At 42.8% G+C, this 27,654-nt stretch overlaps 1 protein-coding gene across 9 annotated transcripts in view; it reads left to right on the forward strand.

Moving 5' to 3' along the window:
• lrba (LPS-responsive vesicle trafficking, beach and anchor containing) overlaps window positions 1-27,654 on the forward strand; it is a 139,011-nt gene that overhangs the window by 109,122 nt on the left and 2,235 nt on the right. For 3 of the 9 annotated variants that reach the window (XM_058091545.2, XM_058091547.2, XM_058091553.2), the window contains 8 exons: window positions 5,828-5,995; window positions 14,056-14,145; window positions 16,157-16,349; window positions 17,168-17,233; window positions 19,137-19,292; window positions 21,936-22,103; window positions 24,028-24,129; window positions 24,873-25,069. In XM_058091545.2, coding sequence (XP_057947528.2) covers window positions 5,828-5,995; window positions 14,056-14,145; window positions 16,157-16,349; window positions 17,168-17,233; window positions 19,137-19,292; window positions 21,936-22,103; window positions 24,028-24,129; window positions 24,873-25,069 — 1,140 coding nt within the window. The other 6 variants (XM_058091549.2, XM_058091551.2, XM_058091548.2 and 3 more) reach the window with 4 other exon arrangements.

The raw sequence follows: 27,654 nt of genomic DNA on the forward strand, positions 1-27,654 counted from the left end.
TATCCTTTTATATGGTGATACGTCATAAAGATATCCTGACATACGCTAAGGTCCGCATGATCCAAGCCTAGTTCTAGCCTTTTATATGGTCATATGGTGATACGTCATAAAGATATCCTGACATACGCTAAGGTCCGCATCATCCAAGCCTAGTTCTATCCTTTCATATGGTCATATGGTGATACGTCATAAAGATATCCTGACATACGCTAAGGTCCGCATCATCCAAGCCTAGTTCTATCCTTTCATATGGTCATATGGTAATACGTCCTAAAGATATCCTGATATATGCTAAGGTCCATATCAGTTGCCACTATTTGTTTTATCCTCTGAGATTTTGATCCGTCATAGTGTTGTCTCACACTTGCACTTTTGCACAGCTGTGCAATCACAGTGACTACAAAGTGCAACCTCAAGCGTGGATGGACGAAATGTCGCATTAATGTGACAGAAACCATATTTTATTCCGCCTCAAAGTGCAACTTCAAGTCACCTTATTCCGTTGTATGTCAAAGCAGCCCTTTAGATGTGCGTCAGTTGGATTTGCTGACAGGTTTGTGAGGCAACATGGCTGAGAGGAGGACACGCTGGAGGCATTATGTCTCACAGCTGGCCTGGGGACGCCTAGGTGCCCTCCCACTCTGCAACTGGAAGAGGTGGCCGGAGACCGGGAAGTCTGGGTTTCCCCACTGATGCACATTGAAGTTCCCATAATTGGCGCTGTATAAAATGCACCCACTAAATTTGGAGGGAAAACCAGATTTGTTCTCATGTAAGCCGCACCGGTGTTCAAGCCGCACAAGTGCATGTCATGAAAAGGTGATATTTAGTGCACAGAAAGACCTTCGACATAAAGATTCTATGAACTTAGAATAAAAATGTTTTCCCCAAACAGTGCAAAACGCAGCTAAGTACGAGGCTAATTATTCCCATTTACATTGATTCAGATTGATATGCATCTACCTTCATTTTTAAAAAGTACCTGTATCAATATCGGCAATACTGGCCCTGTATTACTCTCGAGTAACGCAGCACGTTCACATGTGAACTAAAGTGCCATCCCATCCTAACCTAAAGGGTTCTATATGGTGTGGGTCCACCTTTTGCAGCTATTACGGCTTCAGCTCTTCATGGAAGGCTGTCCACAAGGTTGAGGGGTGTGTTTATCGGAATTCTGGACCATTCCTCCAAAAGCACATTGGTGAGGTCACACACTGATGTTGGTGGAGAAGGCCTGGCTCTCAGTCTTTGCTCCAATTCATCCCAAAGGTGTTCTATGGGGTTCAGGTCAGGACTCTCAGTCAGCCAGTCAAGTTCATCCACACCGGACTCTGTCATCCATGTCTTTATGGACCTTGCTTTGTGTCCTGGTGCATAGTGGTGTTGGGGCTGGGAAGGGGCTGCTCCAAACTGTTCCCGCAAATACTTTTGGTAGTATAGTGTATGTAGGATGATGACGTATCTCCAGTATTTCTAAAAGATATGTAGGATGATGATGATATATGTATTTCTATCTATTTATCAGTGTTCATGTCAAAATGTATCCTAGTCAACATGCAAAAGACGCATGTTAGACCCGTCAAATGAATGAACCAATGGATTCTGTAGAATATTTCAAGTGAATGAACATAATAAGGTTTTTGTTTTTGAAGTGTGCAGGAGTAGGGGGTACATGGCTTCAGAACAAATGTCCAAAGTTTGGAACCACTGCACTAAGACACACGTGTGAAAGACAGAGTGAGTGAAAATCCCAGCCTTGTGGAGTCCGCCTTAGCTCATCTTCCCCCTCCTCGTCCTCGTCCTGGTGGTTGGATGGGAACCATCTCAGCTTTATCTGGTTAATGTCAGACGGCGCTCAAAGGAGGAGGAGGAGGACTGTCATACGTAAGGGCAGACATGTTTACTGTGGTGTTTTACGACCCGGGCCCCCAGTCCATCCTTCAGCCTCCTCGCTTTTTTTGGGACATCAGCCTGAGAAATGTGCTGATCTCGTGCTGCTGACACGCTCACTCGCTAATGCTGTCCTTCTACCTTGTTTGCCTCACTCTCCATGCCATCGTTCAACATGAATCTGCTCCTTGCGGTGGTGGACCGTCTTCTTCTTCTTTTTGTCATTGTCAGTCCGGCACATCTGTGTTCTTATCTTGGCTCCTGCTAAATGGCCACTTGTTGGATTTCTGCTTCTGTTGAACTTTCTAAGGCTGCACAGAAGTGGGCCAGGGCCGGATCAGGCGTGATGGCAAACACCAGCATTTCCATAGTCTTGATTGATTTGGAAGGGTATTCAAATATCCAGTAGCATCTAACAATTCACATTTAACAAGCTCTAGAAAAGCTATACAGTGGGACCCCGGCTTGGAATTCATTCCAAAAGGTCCCATGAATATCAAAATGTATGAAAGAAAATGTTCCCATAAGAATCCAGGATCCACAGTCACAAAAATTTGAAGAAAAAAGACATTTTCTAGAGAATAGGTATAGTTTTACCTGCAGAAAACAAAAGCGAATGCATGAAAATGAGGAATGAAATGAACAGAAAGGAAGGAGCTGGCCGTGTTGGCATGGAGTGTACGTGCTGCTACCATTAGTTTCGCCCATTTACTTCTCAATCAGTGTTGTTTACGTTGTAGTCTGTGCCGTAAATTGGACCGCTTGGAAGGAGCTGAGGGCAAATCCACTATGACATGTTTGTTATGATGAATCACTGCTCATTCTGTGCCTTGACATGCTTCCATCTCTCTTCACGGGGATGGAAAGAAGGAAGGTTTGCTTTAAGGTTTCGGGTTCCACTGCCAGCGACTGCAACTCTCACAGTTGTGACCTAACTAATTAGCAGCACACACACACACACACACACACACACACCACTTATCTGGTGCATGTGAATAAAGGAAAGGCTCTGTGAGCCGCTCTGAGGGTTCTTGTTCCTTACGTCATCATTCATGTTTGAAGCCCTTTCAGGCCAGGCTGGCTTCAGTGTGACAGCGAAGCAATAAGCCCTTTAATCAGAGCACTTGTCAACTCAGGGACTTGATGCCAGGGATCGAATGACTAGGAAAAAAAAAACTAAACAGTTTAAGAGTGACGTGGGAGAATAAGTGGTAAGGAGGTTGTGAAGGGTGAAGTCATTTCAATTGAAGGCATAAGAAATGTAAAAAATGGAAGTCAAGTACGTACACAGCCCGCTCAGCACAAGCAGCTGGTGTGCAGCTTCATGTCTAGCACGGATGTAAAATGGTTCTTAAGTTGTATTCGCTGTGCGCTTTTCTTCATTTGGACTTGTTCAAACCTACAGAGATTTTGGGTATTACTCGGAATATGAACTTCTCTTCACGTTAGGCTATTTAGTCAGGCTGTCGTTTTTACCATCTTTACAGGATAAAGGTCAAATAACACAAAAAAACTCTGTGGGGAAAAACGGTGTTCATTTGTGGGGCACCCTGCCTCTGTCCGTCTGTGTTGGTCTCTTGGGCTGTTTTGGGTTTTGGCTTTGGACTGAACAGCGCTTCAAAGGGCAGATCAGGAAAGTAATGTGACACAACCTGGGCATGATCATCATGGTGTATTTTCATTGGCGTTCATACGACAGCCAGCGTGGAAAACAAAACTGGCTTTGCAAAAGACAAGTGGTCTCGAGTTTAGAATATTTCTATATAGAATATTCCACCTCATTGTTTGGAAAGCAAATGACTGAAACCAGAAACCAGAAACCTGGGGCTGCACTGATTTGTACACCCCCTCACCCCAATTTACATAAAGGCATTCAAAATATGTTTATAAATTACCCAGCAGGCCTTGTGGATGGGGATGGCACTCATATCGGCTGCTAATTGGCCCATCAATAATCACGCTTCCTCTTTTTCTTCTGATCGTACCTCACTAGTTCACTTCCTGCCTCCCCCCATGACCTTCTGCTTCTCGTTTTCAAACACACTCACCTGGCACAGAGTCAAGGATCGTCATGACTTATGCTGACTTCATATGTTTTCTATCATGACACCCAACGGAAGCTTCACTATAGTCATTCAAAACCATCAACGGGTTAAGATATTCATTTGAAAAATCAAAAAAAGATTTCAAATTGATCCAAAACTTTACTCAAGTATTTGTTCAATGATTTGAACTATTAGCATGTGTCTCCAAGTAAAAAAATAGTAAAACACTCAAACATAAAAGTAAAAGTATATATAAAGTATATATTTACTGATACGTTCCTGTCTTAGAGGAAATTGGAAGTAGTTTAGAAAAAGTTCCTAATAGCTAATAGCTAATAGGTTTCAGTGAGTGGCCTGTATGAATGTATAGAAGACGCAAAGATGATGGATGAGACGCTGGAAAATCCTTTCGATAGTTTTGACTTGCCTGAAAGAGAAACCAAAACCAGTCCTGTGCCAGAGTTTGTCTCCCGTGGTTTCCTCACTGATTGCAGCAAGTAATTAAGAGATTGGGGAGGAATTAATGTCGGAATGAACTGTCAGAAAGTCACATTTAAGTGAAGGATGCCCTCGTGGCTGCCATAAAAATGTAAATGATATAAATTGCCATTTAAGTGTAGCACAGGCTAATGTTTTGCCACAAATTAATGTGACACAAGGCAGCAATGACAATCAAGGGCTGTCTCATTCTAATTTGCTCGTGCTTACAGGGCTTTTGTGTGCAGACAGCTTTACACAAATTAACACAACTGCCTCCTTTTATGAGTGCACCATAAATGTTTTTCCCTCCTTGGCTGGCTAATGAGGAGGCAAAGCGTTCAGACGACGACAGATAAGCAACACGGCGGCAGCAGCAAGAACAAAGACAGAAGGCACAGTGGCTCCCAAATGAACTACTCCAATGGCTCCACACTCCGTATGATCCGTTGGGGATGCGCTGGGCTTTTTGCACCATATAAAACATTGCCAGGTTGTGTCAAAGGAGCTGCAACTGACTGCTGCATTTCTTTGACAAGTTACTGCTGTTTGCGCGTGGAAATTTGCAATTGAGCCAAGTTGTTGCTAAATGATGGCAAATTGTATTATTCAGGAGCAATGTAAAAGTTTCATTCTGCACAATTCATCCTGTACCCCAGTTCTAGTTTCATCTGGTGTTCCTCAAGGCTCTGTCCAGTGTACCCTTTTATTTGCGTACATGCCACCTTATGGCCACATTTCGAGCTAACTGACTGTGTTTTCACCTGTTGAAAGTAATGACTAGAAATGATACAAGAAAGTGGTGGAAGATTAAGATGATGTTATGTTAGAGCACTCCATGGAAATATTTGTCATTTTCATGTTTTATTTTCAAATTGTTTATGTTGCTGGCAGTTTTATGGAATCACATTTTTATGAACCATTCTCGATAATCTAGGCGATATAATCTCAAGCATGACTATGTCTTCATTGAGTCATTCCTCTCAGTGTAATGCAAAAATGAAGGGTTAGGCTGAAAACGAAGTGAAAATACTGTAAAACCTCTTAAAACGCTTATTCCAGTCTTTCCCCACTTCCTATTGTCATTTCCAGCTAGAAGAAGCAAGTTGACCAAATAAATGACCCATTCTCAGATTGCAGTGGATTCTATGCCTTAGGAATACAATCACCTGGATGAATGAGAAGCTTGACAGACATAATCAATCATGTTTTCAACTGAATAGAGTCAAATCAGAGGACGCCAAAGACAGACCATTGAGGAACCACCGATGAAATAGTGCAGAAGCTCAAGTAGAGAATGAACTTTATGTCCACTTCATATTTGATGCAACATCAGTATTTGTTGGATAGGATAGAAGATCTTAGCTTGGATTGTACCAGCTTTTAATCATGGCATCTTTTCATCCTTCTTCCAGGCTCTAGAGAGCGAGTTTGTGTCCTGCCAGCTCCACCAGTGGATCGATCTGATCTTTGGCTACAAGCAGCAGGGGCCCGAGGCCACGAGAGCACTCAACGTATTCTACTATCTCACCTATGAGGGCGCCGTCAATCTGAACTCCATCAGCGACCCCATGCTGAGAGAGGTGAGGCTGGATGAACGTAAAGCTTTCGAGTTTGCTACCTTCCCTATAGTACATCATGTACTACCCTAGCATCCACATATACTGTACAGACAAAGAACGGAACAAAAATACTTCAAAAGGAAGTCTATAAGGCACTTTTGTCCTGAAGGAGTATGTACCCCAAAAAAGTCAGGCCAGTTTTGTTGCTCATTTTAGACGTATCCGAGACTTCATCGGACTAATCTGACTTCATCAATCATCTGACTAATATTTGGTAATGGCAATGGTAGGATTTGATTTGAACATGAATCAGGTTACAATTGAGTGCATCATATAATCAATTCAGATTCCACAAGTCCAAAAGGAGTAGGAAGAATCAAAGCTTATCCAATCGTACCCCTCCTTCTGGTACTTTTACTATCTGGTGCTGTTACATTTGTTCACTTCCTATTTATGACATGGAAAGTACAATGAAATATTTCAAATCATTGTAATGGCATTTAAAAGTTTTAACGTTTTAAGCACCTTTCTAAGAGATTTAAGAAAATGATTTGAAATGAAAGATAAAACAGGAGTAGTAAGCAGCCACAATGCATGTCTGGACTTGAGCATCCTTGCCCAAAGACACGGTAGCAGTGACTGAAACAGGGATGGAGTAGAGGTAGATTAGCCGTAGAGTAGTCTTTGTGTGTATGAAGACTTTGCCGTGAAATCCAGACACTCTTAAATGTGACCTGGTGCAAATATTGAAGACGTCCATGGTTCAAGGTTTTAAGCAACGGTCCAAATGTTGCATGGCGATTGAGATGCTCGTTTACAAGGAGAGCGAGCAGCCTTCTTCCCTCTGTGTTCCGATGTCCTTCATGCTCAGTGACTGGAGCCTCACTGGCACCAGGGGTGGATTTTTGATTTATCACCTCATTCACCCTAATTCCCATCCAGATGTGCTGGACACACACACACACACACACACACACACACACACTCATGCAGATTCATTACCAGGCAGTAGCAGCCATTTGCACACACACACACACACACACATAGTCAGGGTCCAAGCCCATTACCCACTCTCTTGGTTCATACATGGTCCACTGTAATGGATGGCTGGTTCTTCATTATTTCTGTGGATCATAAATACATGCACACACATTCAAGGTACTATCAAGTGATTTAGTATCTAAAAAGTGCTTGCTTATGATGGCGTCCCCTTTGCTTACTTGCAAGCCGCACTTGACAGGATTTCTCTTTTATTTTTTTGGGATGGAACTCTTCCAACCGTCGTCTGTAAATGTCATTCTTTCTCATTTGTTGTATTGATTATATTTAATATTGTATAACCTTTTGATTTTGAAGTAAGTGGAAAGGAAAGTGTAGCTCTCTGTGGCCTAATGGTTATTTACATACTGGTATGTTGCATACAGAACCAATATTGTAATAGCACAAAGGAGTACACCGCTGAGTCAGTTGATTGTATACAATAGTACACTGTACCGCACGTGACTATATCAAATATACATCAGCCACTTGTGCTTATTTCTTTTGTAGACCGCATGCCTGGCGGTTATGGCGTGGTTTGAATAGAGGCGTTATCTGAAGTTAGGTTTCAGTCAGAGCTCACCGCTTTCTTTCCTTTAGTCTGAGCACTAGAATGAGCTCAATCACCCCAAGCCTGGAACTATTTAGGAAGCATGACCCGTGGGTGCAGGGGCTGGAAGTCAGTCCCGGGGCCTGGGCATTGTCAATGCCCGGGCACTGCTGGTTGTGTTGGCTGCGGAGGAGGAGGTGTCTTGGAGCGTTGAGACCACCAGTGTCCCAAAAGTTGGCCATGAATGAGTGACAGCCGGCCCAGAGGCTGTTTCTTGTCAAGGCAGTGAGACGCACGCTTGTGTTCACGTTGAATCGCTGTTAGCAAGCTTTGGATCGGAAGCCGTGCTGGAGTGGGGGAAGTCGATGCCGTTTTCCTGCCTGACTGCTTTGGTTTTACCACCTTATTGTGTGGCAGCTGCCACAATCCAAACACACACGCAAGACCTTCATCTTCTCAGAGCAAGTACAAGCAAGTGTGTTGTGTTTGACTTCCGACACGTTGCATAATCCAGCTAATCATTTCCAGGGAGGTAGTTTTGCACTTATTTTATCACTCATTTTGCACATAAGCAAATTCTGCGCTTCTGCTGTTTCCCATCGTCACCGGGTGCATGGCCTCCAAAAGCAAATAGTCAACAGGGTCTCCACTTAGCAGATGTTTATGTCAGACATCTTGGTTGTTGTAATTGTGGCAACATGTGTAGTTGGGTGAGTTATCTCGGAAGAAACATTTCAGCTTCATAGCAAAATGGCTGTCCTGCTGTTGGTTTGCATTTGTGTGTTCTTGAGACTTTTTCGGACGTCCTGTCACGATAGACGTGTTCATCATTAACGCCACTGTTCACGTAACCGCCAGGCATGTCCTCTAGTTAGTGTCAAACATTGGCAATATCAGGTGTGGCTGTTGTCAACCTCTGGAGGTTTCTTCATGAACTTCACAAGATGGCACGAGTGGCAGTTGAAGTATCATCAGTTTGTCAGCATCCAGCAGCTCTGTATGTACTTCATATAATAATCATTAATATAATATAATAGCAATTACACTACTCTGTTGCCTTTGGGTGTGAAAGTTGTGTGTGCTACTTTGACATGTATGGTACTTATTAACACAGAGAAAAAAAATAGTGAGCACAGACCTGAACCTTTTAGATTATGGTAAAGCTGGGGTGCTCACATGTTTTCAGCCTGGGGGCTACTTTAGAAATGACCAATTCTCAAAGATCCACTACTTCTTCAAAACCGCAAAGCGTATACAGTATTTCATGAGAAAGAATTGTACTTTGATGTACTTTGCATTATCACACGAGCCCATATTGCACAACACAATAAGGCTTATACCAGTGGTCCACAATCATTTTCCTTTGGTAGAATGATATCAGAATTTAGAAATTAAAACGGAAGCAGGGACATGGGGTTGTGCTGAAATGTGCACTGCAGTGTTCCACATGGACACCGCCATGCGTGCTATGATCTCAGCCAGTGTTTACAGCAGGCTTGTGGGAATGTTGCTGCAGGTGCTGAAGATGGCTTCCTGTCCGGAACTGATGTCCATTTTTCTAAATCCATGCCCAATCGTTCTCCACTGGATTCAGATGACGGGATTGTTATAATTATTAAGATTATTATTATTATTTGTCAAGTGTTGAAAAAGCCGGTCCTTACCACACAGACCAGGGCCTTCAGGCATGACGGATGCCCCCCTGCAACATCTCCACGTAGACGGCTGCCGTTTGAGGCCCCTGTGTGAAGGCCGTGCTCTTCACCTCTTTAATATTATGTCGATATTTTTCCATCTTGAAAACATGTCCTAAACCAAATGAATTTTGTTGCTTGTTTGCGATGACATTATACAAACAATATAGTACAAAATATGATATAAATGTTTAGTTGAGTTGTATTTTTTGTCTGTGCTTAGTTTTCGGGGCCCGTGTGGGCGTGTGGAGGTGGCGTGCGTGCAGATCCATCTTGTGGCATGACGGACTAAATCAAGTGGAGGGCGTCTCTGCCATTTAAATGTATAGAATATAGAAAACCCTCATTAGACACGGGCCGGCGCCCCCAAAAGAGATTGGCCTTGCTGATGGCTCCCTGTATAATCACCCGAGCATCGCGGCGGCATGTGGGACGGGGCTGGCTGACCTAGACTGGGACACTCGGTCGGCGCTCTGCAGCCTCGTAAATGTCAGCAGAGCCAAGTTTAATGAAGACGGGTGGAGCATCTTTCAGGAGTCGCTTCCACGCATTAGCTTGAGCAAAATGCCGCACTCTGCGCAGGCAGACCTTGTGATATTCAGTGATGCCCCGTCGTACTCTCGCTATCACGCTGACACGGCGGAAAATGTTAGCCTTCTCTTCCATGATGAACGTTCTCCCCGAGCGGGTGCTGGTTTGACATGTTTTCCCACACTTGTGCAGAGCTTTTTGGTCATGACGCCGCACTCTCAAGGATCTCTTTCAGTACTTGCGCTCAAGCATGACTTTGTGTCAACATCGTAAAACAAATGCTCCTTTTCAGTCGCAACACAAAAGTCTTTTCTATTGTTGTTGTTCTTCTGGCCGAGCAAAGGCTGTTAGGAAGGTCTTTACATACGTAAAAACTGAAGTTATTCTAGTTTAAATCTGAATTTAGGTCTTTGCGCCCACACTGCACTTGCATCAAAAAAGTCTGAAGGAAATGCACAGGAAGTCGGCCATTTTGGTGTGAAGGTCATATCTATTTCAATCCATGTATAAAATACTGTAGGTTTGGAAATTGCGTCTTCATGACCTCACCCCCTTTCTCATGGATATGATACCACCTCTGACCAGCCCCGTTTTTTGTAAAGATTTGACTATTGGATTGACGATCAAGAGACTATTAAGGAGTATGTGAACGTCCCTTCTTTTTGACAGTATGTGTTGACTTGTGTTGGTTTGGCCCCATGGGTGAGGTAGTTGTCATGTCATGTCAAAGCTACTTAAACCATCAAAAGGTTGTCCAATTGACTCTTTACTACATGATGCAAATCATGTTGTCAGCTTGTATGTTAAAGGTATAAATACTTTGGAAGAAACCGGCAGGCCAGATTCAAACGCTTGGCGGGCAGCGTGTGGACCCCGGGCTGGAGTTTGTCCACCTCTGACATAAGTAGCATAAGTACAAATTGCACAAAAAATAAAATCTAATTAAAAGGAGAGACAAAAAGTAAAATAAGTCTAGATAAATATTAAGGCATAAAAAAATCGTATTTACAAATGAATGAGCTGTGTTTTGTGTAAAAAAAGCGAGTATATAAAGTGTGCAGGTTAGCATTAAAGCTACATACACACTGTACGTCCCAATAAAAGCATACTGCAAATTCCAGCAGGAAGGCTATCACCTCTGACATTTGAAAAAGTGGCTCCATTGAAGCGTTTGTGCGAGCAGTGATGTGTTTGTGCGTGCAGGCTCGTCTTTCTCATGGAAATAGCACATGGACGCCACAAGCATGAGCTCATTCTCACGGGCTCGGGCCAAGTCGGACCCTCACAACTCAGCCGACACACACAAGCTGTCACTCCCACACACACTCCAGGGTGCAGTGCTGCTTTGTTGTTTTAACGCAACGGCTGCACTCCTTGTCATTTCCATGTCACCTGCCTTTTCCCATCCTCTGGGTTTGAGCTGCCGTTCTTGTAACCTTGGATTTATTGGAGGAAGGATTCATGCTTCTCCACATTTCCATTTAGTTTGGACTTAAAACAATCTTATTTGTCGTTAGTCCGCTTCAGGTTTTGCTCTTTTGCTGGAACTTGCATTGATGTATTTTTCAATATTTGTTTTCTTAGTATTTCTTATCTATATTTGAATACTTTTGTGAGCGTTCCTGTTATGTTAGCAATATTTTTCACCAATGCCGCGAATTAACGCTTATATTAAATTTGTTATTATTTTAAAAATATGGCAATATAGCCAGGCATTTTATTCATAGCATCTTATGTTTTCTTCATTAGGAAATATGGCCTAACACTTTCATATCGTAAGCATGTACTGAAGTTCTCTCTCAAAGGCATTTCAAAGGGGCAAATGTTTGGAAATTGTGTTGAAAAAGTTTCTTTGATGTATATATCCATTATATAGGTTACATCGGGATGTAGCACAATTCATACACCAGGTCAATCATAAAATACATCCATCCATCCATTTTCTATATTTCACTTCACTTCGCTCACACTGGTCACAGGCATGCTGGAGCCTATCCCAGCTCATTCCATAAAAACATTCAATCATTCCAGACAGCTCCATAAATCAGTCCACAAAAGAAAAGATGAGAAATGAAGAGCCCAGATGAAATACAGTAGTTCGGGTTGTGATATCTTGGATTTGAAGATTGCCAAAAATGAGGATTGTCGCACATTTTCTGGAAGACTGTTCCACTTCCAACACGCCTAACCTCTTTTGACAACATTTTCAACAATATTTGAAAGCATTTTCATTTGAGTAATCTATATTGTATGTGTCATTTTAAAGCTTATCTTAAAAACCACATTTATTCTTTAGTTTTCATTTCTGTTTTCATTTCATTTCTATTTGATTGAAAGAACTTTTACGAGCCATTGACAACGTTTTGATGTTTTCACGTGTCCAGCACTTTGCACCATGTTGTGGTTGGTATCATATATTTATACTTTATTGATAACTAATTTGTGGTTTTCCTTAGTTATTGTTTTATTATTTGAATCTGTGTCATTTAATCAGGTAATTAAGTCATATTTACTCAACTTTTCACGTTGTTAGATTTAATTAGTAATATTGCTTTCAATCCCTTGCCTAGTTATGGTGTCATTTTTTTCACAGTGTAGTAGTTTTCTTATCCAAAGTACTTTTATAGGATGAACAATTGTTTTTTTCTTTTTTTTAAGTTGTGATGACTCTTGTGATGGCGTAGCCTCTTCCACCCCCACCACCCCCACCACCATGTTGTGCAAGCCGGGCTGACAGTGAGCTGTGAGATAATGTCCAGAGGCTGCTTGGTTGGTGTCCACTTTGACATTTATGGTGCTATACCTCTTCATTAACAGCACCTAACCAGCCTACTGCACCACCCTCTTCTTCTCTCTCTCTGCCTGTGTGCGTGTGTGTGGTTGTGCAGGATGGATTAGTATGGAAGTGTTTGTCTAGGCTGGGAAAAAGTCTTCATCTGAAGTATTGTGTGCATTTTCCATTCATGCAGTGGATTGTTTTAGATGGTTGAGGTAGTATGATACAGAGCAGACGAAAATCTTAAGCTGGAATGGAGATTTAGCACATTTGGATCCTAATGAGGTTTTAAGAAGAGCTGCAATACTCAAAAGCAAGAAGGGGGTGTGAGACTTTGAGAAAGTCATTCATTGAAAAGAGCAATTAAGTGAAACAGGCCGTCTATGAGCTGATCAAACATGGAAAACCATGGCTCCAATAATGACAAAAATCTGCAAACCAGGAAAAAAAAGTTCTCAGTAGGACTCGGTAAGGAGTAGCTCCAGCGTTCTTGTTCATCACTTAAAAATGGCTTTGGCCATGCTTGATGCCAGTGTTTCCAGGAGGATATTGGGAACACTGGTCCAAGCGGTGAAGATGGCTTCACCAAGAACTGATGGCCATTTTTTATCAACTCCCCTTGCCATCCATCCCCAAATCTTCTCTATGGGATGTCAATCAGGGGAAGATGTGGGATGGTCCAAAAAAGGGATGTTATTCTCCCTGAAGAAGTCCTTGGTCCAGCCAGCATTGAACTGCAGCGTTGTCCTGTTGAAGAACCCTGCTGTTACCACACAGACCAGGGCCCTTGGTCATGAGGGATGCCCGCCGCAACATCCGCACGTCACCGGCCACCGTTTGATGCCCCCGCACCGCCTGAAGCTCCGGTGTTCCGCTGAACGAATGATGGACCCCGTCCGCTGTGCATGACAAGACAGAAACTAATTGCGACCCACTGAATGAAGCTAAGCTAACGTGCGAGGAAGCTGGAGTACTTGGGGAAAAGCCATGCACGCATTGGGGAACATGCAAGCTCCACACAGAGCTGCCCAAACAGAGATTCCAACCCTAGCTGAAACTCAACTCGGAACCCCTGATGTCCAACTTCTTGTCTGTCCCTTTTCAGGTCCTGGAGGGGAAAAATTATACACGAGCACAAGTTTTATTTACGTCTTAAATGTCTTATTTTCTCGTATGTCCATTATATTGGATGATAGTGTTATTTCAGGCAAAGAGAGCTCTACTAATGTTCAAAAGTGTTTTTGGACCGTGGTGAACAGGTTTTCTATGCTCTGACTATCCGAATATTCTATTTATGAAGAAGGAATCCTACCTCTAAAAGGACGTATTAGAGTCATATCCGGAAACAATGAACCACCATAAAGAGTAATGCATACTGTACATATGCTTATAACTGTACTATTGCATGAAGGTGGGCTAATGTTTGTGTTCTCTAATCAAGTTTTTCTACAGCAATGCTTCATCTTCCCATGTATTCTGTGCGTTTTCTCAGGCTGTGGAGTCTCAAATCAGAAGTTTCGGCCAGACCCCATGCCAGCTCCTCATCGAGCCGCACCCACCTCGAAGCTCAGCGATGCAAGTGGTGAGAAGGCACTCGTGCACACGTTTCTATCATTCGTGCACACAAGCACTCTGTTCCTGGCATGTTCTCTTTTTTACCATCTTAAATGTCAACTCTTGTCTTTTGGTTATCTGTGCTGTCTGACGAAAAGCAAGTCTTTTCTATTCAGCAATACAGTCGTGTGTGTACGCTGCATGTGTAGCGGTCACACCTTAAACGATGCTCAGTAGGCAGGTAGTCGTGTCTTCATGACAATGACAAACCAGTCAAGCGGGAAAATGGAAATGTGAAAGACAAATCATGTGAAATAAATTCTTGTACATGCTGTATTCTATATAATACTTTTGGGATATCTGCAGGACACCTGAAAACCTCAATATTGGTATTTTTTTGTATAACACCTTCAATAGAAGTCAGATAGCATGAAGTATTGATATATTTGACGCAACTCTAATATGGCCAACATGCCTGTGCGCATTTTAAGAATATTTTGTCATTTTTCATACGGACTATACAATTTTCAAAGCTTTATTTCAGATATTCCTCTCTTTCTCACGCTTGATAGGGGAAATATGCCTATCCATATTTTAACACATACCACTCATTGGATGATAAATACTCGACACAATCATGATATTTCCACAGTCATTTCTTTTTTTTTTATTGCATTTTTATTCAGCAATACACCTTGGGCATCTCTGTGTAGAGTTTGCATGTTCTCCCGTGCATGCGTGGGTTTTCTCCGGGTACTCCGGTTTCCTCCCACAGTCCAAAAACATGTTAGCTTCATTGGCCACTCCAAATTGTCCATAGGTATGAATGTGGGTAGGACCAAGGAATGCAAGTGTATATTAATTGGAAGTGATGTTTTTTAAAAAAATTTAACCAAATATATGGGAAATATCATAGTGAACAATGCACTTGGAAAGTATGTCTGAATTAGGTTTTATTCTTATGACTTCATGGTATCTTTGGTTTTTTTCCAAGATATTTTTTGATGTATTCTTTTTAGCACCCTGAGATGCACGCTTGCACGTTGATGTTTGGAAGTCATGAAGCTGCTCGTGTGTATTTCTCTTTTCCAAAGTGAGCTGCAGCACATTAGCCTGCTGACTTGGACGCCGAGCAAAGGCCAGCGCACAGTGTGAAGTGGCCACTTTTAAGGGCTGCCTGTATGTGATGGAACCTAAGGCCCCTGGAGTCCTTATTAGTGTGGTGTCCCTGTGGTGCTGACAGCTGGACGCGGAGCACCACACACACACGCACACACACACACACACGCACACACACACACACACACTGGAGCTAATTCAAAGGAGATGTTTGTCTTTTAGTTCAACATTAATGTGAACCCTTCCTACATATTTCTCTTCTCTTCTAACATTCTCTCTCTCATCTCTGCCGTGTTACTGCTAATATTACAATCACTGTGTCAACTTAGCTGTCTTGCACACACGCACACACACACACACACACACACACAGACAGCGGCTTGACTGGATCTTTGATTGATGTTAAACACTGATCTGACTCCTTTTTACACGCTAAATGCTGCTCAGGTCAAACTCAAGATGCTTCCACAGACACGCCTCCACCTTGTAGCTCAGGGCTAATGTCATTGTTTCTGGAGCCACATCTTCAAAAGCTAAAGACTGAAGGCCAAGAAGCACTATGTCCAGTCAAAGATTTTCCAAATGACAGGAGTGCTTGGCCGTTTTTTGTTTTTTTTTTGGGAGGTGCTGTAAAAATGCGAGGCCAAGCAAGCTTCTTCTTAAGGATCTACTGCCAAAAAAGGAACTCCTGCAAATATTGTAGTCCAAGATCTCCTACATGACTGGGATACTATGCCCTTTTTCAGAGGAATCTGATGATTTTCTTCTGGGCCAACTTGTCATCTAATCTTTGTTCTTGTAGTGACATCATTGCTAACCTGCTCTCGTAACTTTCTGTCTTTTTCTTTTCTTCCTTCCGCCGCTTTCCATCCCGTTCATGTGGCACACGTCCATCCTTGGTCATGTCTCTCCTTCAACAGTATCTTCTCCTGCAGACGCCGCTGATGTTCACGGAGCAGATGCAGCAGGACGTCATCATGGTGCTCAAGTTCCCATCCAACTCTCCTGTCACTCACGTGGCCGCCAACACGCAGCCAGGCCTGACGGCGGCCGCCGTCGTCACCGTCACAGCTAGCCGCGTCTTTGCTGTGAACAAGTGGCACGGCCTGTCAGGTGAGACATCGTCGTAATGGAGAGAAAAGCGTTTTCGCAAATGTAGTTGTTAGCCAAGTTTTTCTTCAATATATATAATCATTCCTTTTTATTTCCGAGACAACCACTCGCCATAAGCATTCCTACTGTATGTACAGTATTACATATTTATTATTTCTCCTCTTCATGTGTATACAAAGCCAATGAAGCCCCACAAGCAGGGATTTATACTTGCTTGTGGTTATACTTTAAGTCCCAAAGTATTCAGGTCCGGTCTGGCGGCCATTGCTTTAGGGGACTTAGGGGACTGCGTCACCGGGTGCGGTTGAATCAAATGTGACAGTCTTAGCAGACATCAGCCTCTTCCCTTTCACAACATTGGCCAGAAACCTGTGATATTCCTGCCATATTGCTTGTGAAGGCTGACCAGTTGGAGTCATGTGACATGGTGGCCTGCCTGCTGCCACCCAGCTGCCTTTCTTTGTAAGATGAAATAAAATGTGTATGAGGACATGTGGGCGCACCAATAGATGAACATCTTTTGATGGAGAGGCAGTCCAATGCTGTGGGGCTTGTCAATTGACATTGACGGCAATCTCAGCGCAGGGAGATTTCAAGATCACAGGCCCCAAACCGAATACTCGTCCCACAATGTGGTGTTTATCAGTACAAAGTCCCGACCCCAGTCAAAATGAAGTCGACCACTTGTACGACTCCTGCTTGAGGACTATAAGTGTGTGACTGTAATGTTTCCAATACAGCATCCTGCCCGGCAAGACCCCCAGTAATAAATTCCGGTAATAATAATCCAATCTGTCTTTTCCCTCCTCCCCTGACAGGTCATCCCAGCTCAGCTGTGCAGGACCAACAGTACCAGCTTCCCGTGGAGATCGACCCCCTCATTGGTACGCCGTTAGCGCGCACGCTGTGACATCATGGAGGTCATACCTGCATGAAATGATCTTTCCTTTTACTCTAGCTCAGTGGTTCCCAAACTTTGTACAATTACGTACCCCTTTCGACATTTGACCTGAAGCCATGTACCCCCCACTCCTGCACACTTCAAAAACATGAACCTTATTATGCTTATGAACTTGAAATATTGAAGATAATTTATTGGTTCATTCATGTTATAGTCATTGTGGGTGACATTAGAATAAAGTTTCTCATGAGCTCCGATAAATAGATAAGTTATCATTCATTTTCTACCGCTTATCCTCATGGGGGTCGCGGGTGTGCTGGAGCCTATCCCAGCTGTCTTCTGACGAGAGGCGGGGTCCACCCTGGACTGGTGGCCAGCCAATCCCAGGGCACATATAGACCAACAACCATTCCCACCCACATTCATACCTATGGACAATTTGGAGTGGCCAATTAACCTAGCATGTTTTTTTTATCCTCTCTGATGTTGGCATCCTTCCCATTCCATCCATTTCATTAGCATAGACTTCATTGAAGCTTGGCTATGGTTTAAGTCTGCATATTCATTTCATAGCAAATAGAAGGGGACAGCTGACCAATCATGTCAAAGCTTTGTTTATCATTGATGTCTGTTAGAACGAGAACATTTGCCAACATTGTCTTATTGTTGTATGAGCAACAGGTGCTTGTTTTTGGAAATATCACCTAGTTTGGGCTGCATGTGTGCCCCAGGAGGTGCACCTGAATGCACCATTTTAGAAAAAGCTGGAGCAGCACTGACAGCAGTTTGCTAGTTTTGATCCTGCTTGTTGAGCATGAAGTGTCAAGATCTGACTGGAATCTTTCCATGGTGTCCCAAGTCTAAAAGAACCACTACCCCTTTCTTAATAGTCTCTGAAATACAGCAATACATACAACCGTCAATAAAGCCTCGTTGTGGGGATGAATTGGATCACTCATATAAAGGACATCTTCAAGATGAAACACTTCATGCACAAAGTCATTCACTTGTTTCTTGATATGATGCTCACAGAGCAAGGAACAACTTGCCGCTGTGTCCTTCCCGCTGTGCGCTCCTCACACTGAGGCGTTCAGGCCCACTCTGAGTTTTGAGTATGAGACGCCAATAGTTGTTTCATTTTTATTCACGTACCCCCATGGCAATTGACGTACCCCACTTTGGGAACCATTGCTCCAGCTTTGTGCATGAAAGAGTGTGTCCTGGACTGCAGAGCCGTGTCCTGACTCGTCATGATGTAGGCCCTGCTTCTGCGCCATTTGCATGCAAATTGGAATGCAATGAGCTGTGAGCCTAGGCCCACTATTTCATCATCAACACCCCCACCTTTGTCCTCCATCCACCTCATTCGCTTCTCTGCATCCTCTTTGCTTTAAATCGAGCGCAGGGAGACGACGCTTGTCAGCAGGAATGAATATGAATGCGGTAATAATGCACGATTGAGAATACGCTATGGACGGGCTGTCAGGACAAATATGGCCGCCTCTCTTCCTTTACGACTTGTTGTTGATGAGGAGGAGAGGCTGCACTTGTGATGTTTGTGATGCACTGGAGGAGACTTCTTCCTGTTTCTTGTCAAACACAAATGTTAAATAACGCATTGATTTACCCGAAACGCTCAGTTTGAAAAGGAGTTATGTAGGAAGCACAAATCCAAGGAAATACAGCTGGAATAGGTACAGATTCTGGAAGATCGAGACAGTTTTCTGTGTGGGTTCTTGTGTGTAGCTGCTCTATAAGAGACCACAACTCAATTCAAAGGGTGGAAAAATGAGCATAATAGGTCCCCTTGAAAACTCCACAGCCATGTGTTGCTGGGCCCTGTTTCTGTTTTTTATTATTGTGTGTCTTCCTCTATCTCCCCTCAGCCAGCAACATAGGAAGTCACCGGCGGCAGATCTCGGACCTTCTCGACCAGAGCATTCAGATCAGCTCGCAGTGTTTCATGGTGACGGCCGACAACCGCTTCATCCTGCTCTGTGGCTTCTGGGATAAAAGCTTCAGGATCTATTCCACAGACACAGGTACCAAAAGCCTGTAACTATGATGCAACTATTGTATGTCACATCAACACAGATTTAAAATTCCTTATCCTGGACACAAACCTTAATTTTTCCCCCATTAATCACCCAATTAAACACCCAAAAGTCAGCTGTGAAAACACGACAGATGCTACTCGTTACCTTTACTCTAGCGTCATCCTCAGGACACGCACACAGCAGTATCGCCACGATGATCATGGAACCGCTAACTACCAAGCCTTTACATGATACAAGAAAGATAAGGATATTTGTCTGCCATCAGCACTCTCATTCATTAGCAGTATCACATTTTACAAGGACATGTTTTCGAAAGCAGCAAAAACGCTCATTTTAACTGCACAAAACAGCACAAATGTAGCACAAAAAAAATGACACTTTGGTTCAATTCAGAACATGTCTGGGGGCTGGTTGACCGATGTGATAAACTGTAATAAGTCTAAAACAAAAGCAGCGCAAATGTTCATTTTAATTGCACAAAACGGCACAAACGTAGCACAAAAAATTTGACTATTTGATAGATATATGATAAGATCATATCTGGCGAGGGAGCGGCAGTAGTGTGTAAATTCAACACAAAAGGTATTTGTGTAATAGTGAGAACATTTTTCTTGAAAAACAAATACTACTTGATTCTCTTACAATTCTAAAATGGTCAACATTATTGTGATATTTGCCAAAACAAGGGTAATTGTTCTATCTCATTGAAATTCATAATATTAATTGTTCTTCTATTAATTCTTCTATTAATAATTCTTCATCATACTGAGAGCTCTTTCTAGTATTTGGCTGACTTTGTTGGCTTCCCAGATATAGATAGGCGCACACACAGACACACACACACAGAGACACACAGTAGGTCAGGGGTCCTAAATGAAACTGTCCACAGCTTCATATCATTTTTGCTCTTTTCTTTTTCTGCTGGCACTCACAAACCACTTGGTGAGGGTGCGTGCGTGTGCGTGCGTGCGTGCGTGCGTGCGTGCGTGCGTGCGCGTGCTTGCGTTTGTGTGAGGATGGCTCTATTGTTTTGCCACCACACGGGTGTACAAGTGGAGCGCAAACAACAGCTGCCACCATGAGTCCCTGAAGCCCCCGAGTCTGGGTTAAAAGGCGGTGGGGGTGTTCCTACTACAATTCCAAAAGAACTGATTGGTACTCAAACGTGGCAGCAAACATGTAGCAATTTACTGTGGGTTTGGGAGCGTGGGAGAGAAAGTGATTTGACAAACTTACGTTCTGGTTCATTTAACTGTAGCCTTGTAAATTCTGATTTATTTGTGGAATATTTTTTATAGTATTCATTTCACAAAATATTAAAATATATGTGAATATTCTTAAAATAATTTAGATTTTTTTCTAAGGAAAAGACATGGCTTCTATATAGCTTGTATATTTTCAAGGAGAAATCAAAATATCACTTTATTCTCTTGATCTATTTTTCTGTTGAATAATATGTCTTATCATAATACTAATACTAATAATAAGACTTGATTCCTGTGGCATTCTGAAGTTTTTTATTTAAAAGAACCCCTATTTGCATAATCACCATTTTTTTTCTTGTACTTTTGAAAACACCAATTTATTGTTATGTAATTATTTTCTTGTGACTTCATTGTGGTAATACATTGTAAACATGTACACATTTTTTTTACATTTGCAATATGGTGACTATGGTTTCTTTCTCCAGTGTGGTTTTATGTATTTAAACTCCTATACTACAACTTCGTTTTTTAAAATATGACTTTACAAAATGAATACTGTGACTTCAAACACATACGTAACTCTTATGGAAAATATAACATTTGTAGAATAATAAGAGCCTTACTAAGCACTTGTTGCTGGGCAGAATATGTGCACGCAGTCATCCTGTCGCTGTGTTTATCAAGATGTCAAACATTTTTCACAACTTTGATTTCTCTCCCCTTTCACTCCTTTCTTCCTCCTGTCTTTGCTATTAGTTTTTTTATTTAAAAAAAAAAAGTCAGCCATCTTTAATCACCCTTCTTGCACACACACGGCTCAATTATGCCGCCATTCTATTTTTATGTTTTTGACACAATTGTCAAGCGTTGCAAAGCACGCAGTGTTTGACTGCAGAGGTCACACTCTGGGCAGCATAATGAGGATTAAGACAGGAAGACGGCGGAGCTGTGGTTGGAAAATCTGACAGCAATTAGCCTCTTTATACACACACACACACACACACACACACACGTGGAAGCGGAATAAATATTTATTCTTGTATGTGAAAGACTAAAAGTCTGTTCAGCTGCGTTGATGTTGTTGAGCAAGCAGACAGATGATGACGTCTCAATCAGATGTCACTCTTATTACGCTCAAGTGCCACAACATTAGGTAGACCATCAAAACCGAAATACCACATATAAAGATAACAGAGCTCACTTTTGATTGACACTAACAATACTGTATGTTTATTTTTGTGCTTGTGCTTTACTATCACTTTACCAAAACATTTTAAAAATTGCAATTTTTCATCGTCCTAGGGCCGGTTTTACCATTTTTACAGATGTTGCATTGACCAGTCATTAATGCTTACATGGAATGAGTCTGGAAAATGCTTGTTCATAGCATACCATAAATGAGTTCTTTTGTGTTTTCTGTCAGGCAAACTGACTCAGATTGTCTTCGGGCATCGCAACGTGGTGACATGTCTGGCTCGCTCTGAGCCACACATCGGAGGTGACTGCTACGTCCTGTCAGGCTCCAGAGATGCCACCCTGCTGCTGTGGTACTGGAATGGCAAGCTCAACAGCATTGGAGACAGCCCGGGAAGTAAGTACCTACACACACACACACACACACACACACACACACTACAGAGTTATTATCGTGTACTTGTTGTAAAACTAGCAGGCTACGTGAAGGAATCTTTCAATAAAATCCGCAGCATTAAATAATGCAGTTGGGGTATTACCCTACCCAAAAAGCTGTCATTTAACAATCAGCAGAAGCAGTGACATTACGAGACTAATCGACACGGCAACAGAAAAAGAGATTTTTACAGGACTTTGCATCACTTCAGAGCCGAGCTTGTTTTGACACTTCAACTTGACCTCTCCATTTTGCCAACATGTGTGCGTGTGTGTCTGTCTGTCTGGGGGTGAAAGTGAAGGCCACTTAACGACGTTAAAAACATTGTTTTTTGGGGGGGGGGTGCGGTGTTCATTGGCCAGTTCTCCGCCATACGAGCAGAGAGGTCGTGGGGTCACTCTGGTCGATAAAAGTGAAAAATGTGACGTGGGGTTGGGGGGGTGTCCATCATAACATATGGTATTAGCCACCATCAAAGCACAGAACACACACACACACACACACACACACAGATCAGTCCTCCACGCTTCTCATTTGCTGCAAGAACATGTCAACTAATAGATGATATAGATCATACCTTACTAATACAATGTAATATATCACTCATGTTGTCTTTTACCAACATTACCACAAATAACATCTTATATTTCTAGTACTAAACTTTGTCATTAGATAATTAAATAGTAAGTATGAGTAGTTGAATCGTTATAAATGATTGAAACTTGGCACGGTGATTGTAATCGAATCACATATAAGGCAGTATTCATTCATTTGAAATCTGTACTGTATCTATATGTATATAGATATATATACTTATAGATGTATAGAGAATACTTTTTAAATGATCATTTATGACTTTGGGCTAATGATTGCCACATTTTAGCATCATACAATTCTTAAATTGCATTGGGGGCTTTGTTTTAAATCATTGTCATTGTAATAAAATGTTGGACAATAAACAACCCATGTTTTGTTTGTTTCATGCTCAAAAAAGTTTTTTATTTGATGTTATTGCATCAAATACTCTGGATGTCCGATATTGGCATAACTGATGTGCCCATACTGCCCAACTCTCAATTTCAATTATCCAATAGCGATATGTGTAACATGATGTACATTTCCCCACTGAAGGACAAATAAAGATATATCTAATCTAATGACATATCTCCCTTGGTGGAATGAACACATAGTATGTGTAGTGAAGCTAATGGATGGAGCATCAGCAATTAGCTTGTCAAGGTGGCTAATTGTACAACATCTAAGAAGTACTTGCCAGTAGGCTTGGTCTGTGACATTTCTTTTAAAAGTCAACAGATTAGCCATTTCATGTGTTTTGACCATCAAAAAGCCCAGGGAAGAAAATCAAGTTTCATCCTTTTCATGTCGGGCTATCTGTGGCGGAGCCAGAAATGTTTCATTGGGGTGGCCGAGGTGAAAAAAAAAATCCCTTATTTGTTCATTTTATTGCCAAGTACAACTAAAGGTAGATTTTTACAAATATCAGGATGACAACAAAAATATATTGTAAGAGTGTAACCTTGCTTTTCTTGATAATAACAAATCATTTGGGTTCTTCCATCAATAATGGCATTGTACTGCAAAAATATTGTTTATTTTTATGTTTATCTTTTGCTATAATTTGTCTTTCAAAAAGCTGAAGCACTTATTCTCCACCACCATTATTCTCGACCATCACATACTCTTCATGAGGTCGCATACACTCGCACACACTCCTCAGTGGATGAAAGCCGGACACAAAATATTTGTCAGGCAACACTGGCCTCTGCTGGTCGTAGCCAGAAATGGCAGCACAAATACACCAGCAAGATGCCAAATAAAAAATTGTATTGTCCAACATGAATCCTTCTACGTGTGTGTCTTCCAGCAGAGTTCATCACACCTCGAGCCATCCTGACGGGTCACGACTGCGAGGTGACGTGCGCCAACGTGTGCGCTGAGTTAGGCCTGGTCATCAGCGGCTGCAAAGGTGAGACATTCTTCTTTAAAAGAATAATAACCAGAGTGTTAAATATTTATTTTGATATATTCTAGACCAGGGATCAGCAACCCATGACTCCAAAGCCGGATGTGGATATTGGCCTCTTTGTTGTGGCTCCCTTTGCAATGCTTCAATCTTTTTTTTAACACCCGAGTGGGGAAAATGCACATCTTTGTAATGAGTCGTGTGAGACCATGAACGCATCCTGGCTGAGTTCTGACTGGTGATCGAATGAGCACGAGGAAGGCAGGGGAAGTCAGTGTTTGGCTACCTGCGTTGGTTAAGATGTGGATATGTCAGTGATCATCCCTGCAAAAGCCGTACATAGTAGGCTTCGAGTTTTAACTATATGTGAGGATTACAATACACTATGTGAGGATAACCTAACAGTATATCAAAAATGTGGTTCTTTTTGGACTAAATCGGTCCCAAGGGTGTTTTAGTTTTTTTTATTTGTATTTATTCTATACACTTTGCAAAAGAAAAACAATCAAATAAAAAAGCCTGTTCAAGTTTTTGCACAAATAGCGTTTTTTAAATAGAATTGTGTAGTGAAGCCTGCTTTTTTCCCCAAAGATGTCGGTCATGAAGTGATGTGGTACACATGGTGGGCTCATAGGTAGAGGTGGTATCACTAAGACGCAACTTGAAAAGCGAGTGTTTGAGTGGAGGGCAAATAAGGGTGCTGATAAGCACACCAGGGACAAATATTACTCTTGTGTTACTTTCAGAGGGTCTGTGCCTGATCCACACCATGAACGGGGACCTGCTGCGCACCCTGGAGGGCCCCGAGTGCTGCACGCGGCCCCGCCTCATCCAGGCATCCACGGAAGGACACTGTGTGGTCTACTATGAGAAGGGACACTTTGCTGTCTTCAGCATCAACGGCAAGCTGCTGCGCCACATGCAGGTGGAGGACAGCATCAAGGTGAGGCATAAGGGAGGCCCGGGGTGTTGGGTAGGAAGTCACTTGATTAAAGGCTTTGCATTTGCTTGCCTTGGGGGCGGTCAACTCCACATGTTTTCACATAGGACAGGAAACCTTTAATTCACACTGCTTGTTAACTGGCATTGAGCATGCAGCTCTGTGCCATAAAACATTCCAGGGTTGTCCTCAGACAGCTACGCCCCGACCCTTTGTTTGAGCTCTGGCCTGGGAAATGTAAGCTGGTTCTGACTGAACACTGTGTGCCTGCTACCAATTAAGGAACTGCTGGCTGTTAACCTGCTTGCTGCTACGACACACAACTCCTAACATGTCAGCCATGACACATGATCATAGGCAATCAAACAAAAGAAAAAGTGAAAGTAAAATACCTTTCTTCCAGGGCTCACATTGTTGACATCCTAAGACCACTGTTAGCTGTTTTATACGCTATTTTAAAATTGTACCCTATGCACTCTATTTTCGTAGACCAGGCGCACCTGCCCGGCGCCGCGCCTATGCCGCACCAACAGGGTGTGGCCAGCACAGTTTGCAGTTTTTCTAATCAGTGCAGTGTGGCGCACCCATGCTTCCATCCCTGTGGCAAGTGGCATAGAGGAAGGAGAGAAGGTGTGACAGGGTTTAACACAGTTTAATCTTAAGTAATCAAATGATGCCTTTTGTTGCCTTTAATTGCGCAGGACCCACTGGACCGGGCATCAGAGGCCATAATGCGCGGCACCATGTAGATGACCTCTGTTCCTGACAGTCACATGAAACAGGCATCGTGCTTGTGATTCACCTGCATTCATGCTCTGCCGTGGCTATTCTAGGGACCTCCTCCACATCGTCGCATGTACTCCATCTTTTCAGATCATGTTAAGAATAAAGATCGTGACCGGCTCTACACTAGGGCAAGTGGACGCAAGGGGTGCTTGTTCTCTTGTCTCCCCAAATAAAAGTTTTAGAAGTGAAAACTGACACACATGACAGACTAACTCATGTCTCATCTCCGTGGCCGGGTTGCGTTTGCTCTCCTCACTAAATATCCAATCACTGTGGACACCTCCCCTGGCGCTCTGTCACGCCCATCTCGGCGCAGCCCAGTCTACCAAATTGACTGCGCTGGACCAAATTACCACTGCGTGGGTGCGTCACACTCCAACATCCTGCGCCACGAAATTAGAGCCCTAAGATCATGATCATAAGGTAGACTGACGTGAAGGAGGAAACAAATCAAATAAATTAACTGACTTTGGTGCCATAGCTGGACTCGGCAGGAACATTTGTTTCATCAATTAGTAATTTCCTTCCTATATACATATATAAATTGTGTTTTTTACCTTTCATACTTATTTATTTTACTAGCATAGAGTAATAGAGCATAGAGCATGAATCCTTACATTTATTAATGCAATAAATGGCCAATTTAGCCCAGTATGGCTAACTTTTGTCTGCACACACTGCTACACTTGGCTACACTTAAACAAACTGTAATGCCCTTGTTTGTCATTAAGAAAGATGTAGTCACCCGTGCATTTCCAATTGGATTATTAATGTAAGCTGCCCTTATTATTAGTCAGGATGTGGCATACAGTGCTGTTATTTTGAAGACCGGAAGTGTGTTGAGAATGCCTCTTGACTGTGAAATGAGCTTGGTATCCCGTTAGTGAGGAGCTGCCGTCATGAATTTGTGCTATGTTGGGGTCCTTCTCCTCATGAGAGCGTTTCATTCACATTATGTCAATTTCTGCCAGATTTGTCGTTCAACTGTAGATTCCTATTATTCCTACTATTGGCAATTCCACCTGTAATGTGGAAATGATAACTAAATATGGAATAAGCAGGGCCTCTGTTGGTTGCATCCCAGTAGTGCACTTGGTTTTGACTCCTTCAGGGCGCTGTTAATCGGCAACCTTGTCAAACAGCGTTAAGATTCCGGCATTTCTAGCCGTGGTTGTGACAGTCATCTCTCCTTCCTTACCTAGCCCCGTGGCTCCACCTCTTTGTTTTTTTACTGCACGGGTGAACATTCCAGAATCAATCTTGTGGGGGGCCCCTCCCCTAGTGGGGGTTCAGGAGAGAGTGAGTTTGTCCGGTCCTTGCCGCGAGCGCATGGAAGATGATTTGGGGACGAGCAGATGGAAAGATGGACTGAAAGCCCAGCAGAGACCAGGTCTTAGGTCGCCATTGTGATGGGACAGCAGAGTCATGTGACTGATGGAAGGAAGCACTGCTAAGCTTCCACGTAAGGGTGGGAGGGGCGTTAACAGCACCATAAATCCAACTTTCTCAACCTGGAATACAACTGAAACGTGGGCGTTTCATGTAAGGGAAAATACGTTTCCTCTGGAGTCATTTTGAAGTCATAAGAGCCCACAAGGCCATCTTGGCTTCCTGCCGAGCAACCGAGACGTCCGCCATCCAAGGACAGATTTATAGTCGCGCCCCTGCGGCCTCCTACCTGGGCCAGTCATGGACTCCATTGCTTCATTGGTAAATCCATTCCAAATAATAAGTGGGGGGATGAAGCAACATCCACTCCAGTGACCTCAGTAAGCCAAAATGGAGCCAAAGAAAGCTGAAGC

Source organism: Doryrhamphus excisus, linkage group LG9, assembly GCF_037039965.1.
Source record: "Doryrhamphus excisus strain RoL-2023G ecotype Guam linkage group LG9, RoL_Dexc_Guam_v1.1, whole genome shotgun sequence".
NCBI lineage: Eukaryota > Metazoa > Chordata > Actinopteri > Syngnathiformes > Syngnathidae > Doryrhamphus > Doryrhamphus excisus.